The sequence below is a fragment of the Etheostoma cragini genome, chromosome 14, assembly GCF_013103735.1.
Source record: "Etheostoma cragini isolate CJK2018 chromosome 14, CSU_Ecrag_1.0, whole genome shotgun sequence".
NCBI lineage: Eukaryota > Metazoa > Chordata > Actinopteri > Perciformes > Percidae > Etheostoma > Etheostoma cragini.
The window spans coordinates 9,887,946-9,893,945 of record NC_048420.1 but is presented as its reverse complement, the minus strand read 5'-3'; the positions used below and the strand labels follow the sequence as shown (position 1 = coordinate 9,893,945).

At 42.5% G+C, this 6,000-nt stretch overlaps 1 protein-coding gene and 1 long non-coding RNA gene across 4 annotated transcripts in view; both read left to right on the top strand.

Annotated features, from left to right (window-relative positions):
• Positions 1–6,000, top strand: part of LOC117956265 — a 23,292-nt gene that overhangs the window by 6,652 nt on the left and 10,640 nt on the right. The gene's annotated exons all lie outside the window — the stretch shown is intronic.
• LOC117956231 (oxysterol-binding protein-related protein 3-like) overlaps positions 1–6,000 on the top strand; it is a 20,616-nt gene that overhangs the window by 3,976 nt on the left and 10,640 nt on the right. For 2 of the 3 annotated variants that reach the window (XM_034891180.1, XM_034891183.1), the window contains exons 2-7: positions 3,149–3,254; positions 4,077–4,193; positions 5,083–5,136; positions 5,220–5,333; positions 5,554–5,700; positions 5,836–5,926. In XM_034891180.1, the coding sequence (XP_034747071.1) occupies positions 3,192–3,254; positions 4,077–4,193; positions 5,083–5,136; positions 5,220–5,333; positions 5,554–5,700; positions 5,836–5,926 (586 nt within the window). In that variant the 5' untranslated portion in view covers positions 3,149–3,191. Of the gene's footprint in view, positions 1–3,148; positions 3,255–3,443; positions 3,550–4,076; positions 4,194–5,082; positions 5,137–5,219; positions 5,334–5,553; positions 5,701–5,835; positions 5,927–6,000 lie in introns of those variants that run through there. The other variant, XM_034891181.1, reaches the window with a different exon arrangement.

Sequence of the window (6,000 nt, the reverse complement as noted above, 5' to 3'; positions counted from 1 at the left end):
ACACCCAAGGTGGATCAATTTACTGTGCACACAGGTTTGTTGTCACACTTAATGGGGTTACACTTTCATACATCCAGATAAAACTTCTCCCTTCTATCACCTTTACACCTTTCATTCTCTCATTTTGGCCTTGTGACTCAGTGGGATTGACCCCTTTCCATCTTAACTGATCATTTACAAGCAGTTGTGCAATTAATCATTGACCGCAATTACGTAAGTCTAAAGGCAAAACCCCAGCACTTCTGGTCTTAGAGTGCTGGTGGCATGTAGTCGAGGTAAGTAGGGCACTCAGTGGGATGTTTGGGGACCAGCATGTCTCTGCTGCAACAGTTCATCTGGGGCAGATAGTGCTCTAGACCAGTGGTTCCCAAACCTTTTCAGCTCAAGACCCAAAAGAGAAATTTGGTGTCTCCCCCGGGACCCGGATATACAAAAATACACCATGAATCATTGTAACGTCTACATTTTTAAACTGTGGACAAAAGACGGAATAAACCATGAATTTAAATGTATGTGAAGTACATTTATTCCATTATGAAAGTAAACAAAAACAGAAAAGGTCTCTATTCTCCTTTCTGGGTCTCCCTCCTTTCTCAACTCATGTTCTCATCCCCTCCTAGGATAAGAGAAGGTAGAGAGAGAGAGAGAGAGAGAGAGAAACCCAGAGCAACAGACCAGTGTAGCAAAAAAGAACGCTCATTCAGTTAGATTGATATGCATTTACTCAACAATTGGCGACCCAATAAAACGGGTCCACGACCCATTTTGGGTCCCGACCCTAAGTTTGGGAAACATTGCTCTAGACGAATACACAGCTTTCATATAGGCTTTTGAGTTTGTAAAGTGAAGTGTGGTAATGAGGTAATGACACTCCAAACAAAATCCGTGCACAGATGCAGTGGCGATTGTTGAGGTTTTACTCAAAGGAAGTGTTTTTGCTGCAAACTTTGCTGCTGAGCTGTGTGAAAGGGAAAAGGGTGAGGCATGGAAGGCAGGGCTGAGTGTGTTATGTAAAGTGGTGCTTTATGCTTCTGCCCTTACTCTCCACGTATTGTGTTCATAATCATGATTGTAGTCTTCCAAGAATTCAGTTTGTGCTGGACATTTACCATCCAGGCCCTGAGCTCCTACACTAAGTGCATAATGAGATGAGATGCAGAAGTTATGTGTGAATTCCTGAACTTGATTCTGTAAAGCTTCAGATGCAGCTGAAGAAGCCGGGCATGTCATAGCCTGAAAAGTGCAAACTGCAAGCACGACGGCTTGATGAGCTAGGCTAATTTGAGCTCCCCAAGTTTAGCATTTGAAGCCTACTCTAATCTGTTATCTCTCTTTTTAGTCTGTGCTCCAGAGGCGTGAAGTAACTGGGCCGGCCGATGTATTTCAGGCTGCTTTTAGCCCACTGTTGACCGTAGCTAGCTGGCTGTTATGGTGTGTCGGGGGTATCGAAGCACGGAGCACATTCTTTCCTGTTGATGACTCACGTCCTGGACATGGTACTGACTGTAAGCGAGGCCTTGGGGAACTACAGAATACACACACACACACACACACACACACACAAACAAACCACCAGATCGTTTGCAGAGGTTGTAGTTTGCAGCACACTTAAAATACAACAGTTTACACAAATTTACATGTGAGAACCCACAAAGCACAAAAGCATTCTCTCACTGGGTTGAACCACCAGAAAGGGATGTGCCCTGCTCACATGTACAATACACATCCACTTAAGAGATTAGTCTTTGATAATGTCAGGCGTGGCGCTAAACACACAGAGGTATAAAATAAATTACACAGGCAGGTTGGAGCATGAGAGGAATGAATGTTACATCACAGCGAGAATATGGTGTTCCCTGCTCAGCCTTTGGAACCATAAACATGTGCAGTGCATATCTGGGATTATGACACTTGTCATGTGTTTAGAGCAAAACAAAGTAATTCTTTTGTTTTCAATAGTGGTTAGACTGCACAATTAATCGCAGTTTTATCAAAATCGCAATATGGAGGACTGCGATATCCAAATGGGGGGGTGCAATATTGCAGTTGGGGTCCAATTTTTTATTAGTGGCAAAATATGTCTCAAACAATTCTGAATGATGTATCGTGGTGCTGCGGAGACGTCCCGGCCTAAAAGATCCTACAGACTAAAGAAAATCCGTTGTTTTGTACAGATCCTTGTAAAAATCACACTATGAATGTTTTTCCTTTTTTTTTTAGATTTTAATATTTTTCAATGTAAATGACAATAATGATACAAAAATGACCATTCCCTTCAATATCGTAAAACATATCGCAATTAGATCATTTCCTCATATGGTGCAGCCCGAGTTTGGGATCATACATTTGGACAGCAGCATTTTGCAAAACAATAACAACAAATTAACATATCAGAGCAAGCTTGACATGGACACTGTGTGCCACCTGTCAGAGCTTCAGATACACAACATTTGATCAACACGTGAAAGAAGAAATCCACATTTTAAATGTTTATGTATATGAGCCGCTTAGTGTTCGAAATGGGTTTTTAGGGGTCATTGTTTAGTCGGGTCTGGTACATGGAAATAACAGTAGCCTCTGGAGTCATACATTTTATTAATAATTTTTCAATAATGTTTTTCATGATGCTCTTCACATTCCAATGGGACTTTTTTGCGGTTTTCCTAAAATTCACATGCTTTGATCCTAAAACATTCCTGGTACCACCACAGCTATAGATGCTGACTTTGAACATTTTGTTTGAGTTTATGTGTGCACTTAGCTTAAAAGTAGCGCAGCCAACACAAAGCCTGACATCAGTCAGGATGCATCGGAATTTGCATGGTGCGAGCTGAACCCTGAACTGTGTGTGCGTGAGAGCTCCTGATAACGGTTTCTGGATATTTGTATCTTAGCTTCCTTAAAACAAAGATATTTTGGGGATTTCTTTATTCTCAATTAGCCTGCTCATAGTTAGTCAGACACACAGCGAGTAAGTGATTCCTCTCCTTTTTTGTCTGCCGTGTCCCGCGCGCTGCCGCTCTTTGTGCTGCTCTGACATCAGTGTGTTTTTAACCTTTCTCCGCGGTGCTGACTGTTGTGGCCTTGAAAGGTCAGAGTGATGCTCCTGGCGGCTCTCCTGTGATCTCTGTTGCTGCTGTTTCCACAGAAACGAGACAACGGTGGGCAGAAAGCGGTCAAGTCGCAAAAAGATGCCATCAACATCACCCACTCACAGTGACAGCAGTGGCTCCTCTAAGCACGACAGTAACCAGGTATGTGTGTGTGTGTGTGTGTGTGTGTGTGTGTGGTACTTTTAATGTACAGCATTAGAGTTTTGGATGTGTTAACAAAACATGCTAGTAGTCACTGTTAGAATTTTAGCATGTAGTTCTCAGCTCATATCAAAGCAGGTCAAATAGTGTTACTGTGCATACGTGTGTGAAATTGATTCAATTCTTAAGGGCTGTTCTAATGAGATGTGTATAAAGACGGACAGCTTGACAGCTCCCCAAAAGTGAAGCCAAAACATCTTGATCGCCTTCTGGTTGGCTGCTGGCTGCAGTATAGGTAATAAATCCCGCCCCCTCAATGTTAGCAGATGTGACCTGTGCCAAACTAAAAAGTACATTTTCTGTCATTTTAGGTTTTCATCACACTGAGATTTGTTTAAGTGTTTATTCAAGATTGGTTTTAAATAGTTGTTATATTGGTTGGGTGCATGTAAGGGTGGGACTTTGATACAAACCGATTACTACTGCACAGATTCTGGCTCCAAAATCACAAGAAGGCCTCGCCCGTAAAGGATATATTGTGACTCTTGTACGGTGGGAGACAGTGGAGATGTGTCGTCCATCTTTATTTACTGTTTAGAGGCTGTTCCCTGTGAACCAACATTAATATCTTCCTAGAAATGCACACTCAAACAGATGCATTAAGTGCAATGATGCTGTTTTGACAGTATTGCAGTCACAACATTATGCCCTTGAATGCTATCTGAGATGATAGGCGTTCTGTTTAGATTGTGTTATAGCTCTGTTCTTCCAAATGAGATGTCTGTCTAACTCATGCACCATTGCTCCTTTGTCTCCCTTCAGGACAGTTGGGAGATTGTAGAGGGGCTCAGGGGTGCTCCCGCCAGCATGCAGGAGCCTGACAGACAGGAGGGCTTTCTGCTCAAGAGGAGGAAGTGGCCCATGAAGGGGTGGCATAAGGTGAGCACCTCACCAGGCCTTTTACATCCCAAGAAGGCAACAGCATTGTACCACATCTTATTATAGACAAGGGCTGCTTCCTTTTTGTTGAACCAAAGACCTATTTTCATTCTAAACTTGATTGCCTTGGATACAGACGGTGTCAGACAGTAAGCCACGGCAGCTTCCACTTAATATTCGCTGTTTCCTAAAAGGATAGATTGTGTTCTAAAATGCCTCTTGTCCATTTTGGTGGAGAAATACAGCAAATATGCATTTTAAGAGCAATACTGTAAATGGGTGTTAGTTGTAATTCCTTACCTGGCGATACCAGGACTGAAGCAGCAATGTTTTCAGTCCAAACTAAATGCTATCTTTTAATACCTCAAGCTATTTCCACATTTCCTCCTCCTCACCATTATAGTCCTCTGTATTTCCTCCTTTCCAGTCTTTGTATTCCCAGCTGATTATACTCTAACCCTGACTCATCTTCCTCCCCCTCTACTGTGTGCATACCTGGAAAGTTCTGCCTTGCAACATGATTGAATAGCCACTTAAACAAACAATATTTTAACTCACAAGGAGGTCTCAAGCAGTGTCAAAGTGCTTTATCAGTGCAGTCTTTTTTGACTGTAAAATTAAAGTGTACAATATGTGCTTGTAAGTTGTTGTTAGTCCATATCTATACAACTACTTATTTCCCTGCTGCTGTTGTAAAATTTAAATGTCAGGGTCAAGGGAAGGTGGTATACAACAGTGCAATGTCTGCATAACTTTTTTATTGGTGTTATTAACTGTTGTATAATCTCAGACAAACATGTGATTAATGGGTGACAAGAACTCAAAACTGAGTAATTTGTGTAAAAAGGAAAATACATATATTGACTGAGTTTGATTTATTCCCACTTAGAGATTCTTTGTTTTGGAGAAAGGCATCTTGAAGTACGCAAAGCATGGAACTGATGTAAGTATTACTTCAAGCGCCCCCTGTCTGTCATTCTTGCATTACGACACAACAGACGCGCTGACAAAGTGTTTTGTTCACAGCTGAAGAAGGGAAAGCTCCATGGCTGCATTGATGTTGGCCTCTCTGTCATGTCAGTCAAGAAAAAAGCCATGTGTATCGACTTAGACACAGAGAATAACATCTATCACTTAAAGGTAAGTCCTAGGAAAGGTAACACCCATGTTAACGATCTACAGTGCGTGTCATTTTGTCAAATTCATCAGGACTCAGTGCCGTCTCTCATTGATAGATATACGCAAATGCATGAACACCTACATGCTGTCTTTTTCTTATTTACTCTTTCTGTTTCGTATGAATACACTGACGGCAGCTGTCCCCCATCTACTGCTCCTAATTTGACTTTATGGCACCCAGGTGAAGTCTCCGGAGCTGTTTGAGGAGTGGGTGTCAAAGCTGCGGCATCACCGCGTGTTTCGGCAGAACGAGATTGCCATTTATCCTCATGAGAGGCACCTCTTCCACCCCCACGCCTCCCCCTCCCTCAATGATTCCCTGAGAAAAGTAAGTTGTTCCGTTGCCCGTTTGTAGAAAACGTAGTTGTTGCCTTAGATTTGACACTGTAGGGATGCAGTTGTGTGAGGTTGCATGTGCTTCATCCTCTTTCATCTCCCTCATCCGTCTCTCCCTCTCAAACAGAGGGCTACGCTCACTAAGCAGGCGTCTATCCACCAGGCTAAGGTCAGTTCTTGGCTCCATTCCTCAGAGGACATGAACAAGTGCAGCAAAGGTTGGTTGTTATTTTGTCACAAATTGTCTCTTTGCTTGCCTGTCGCCCCGCCTTGTCAACAGTTTCTTTTCAAA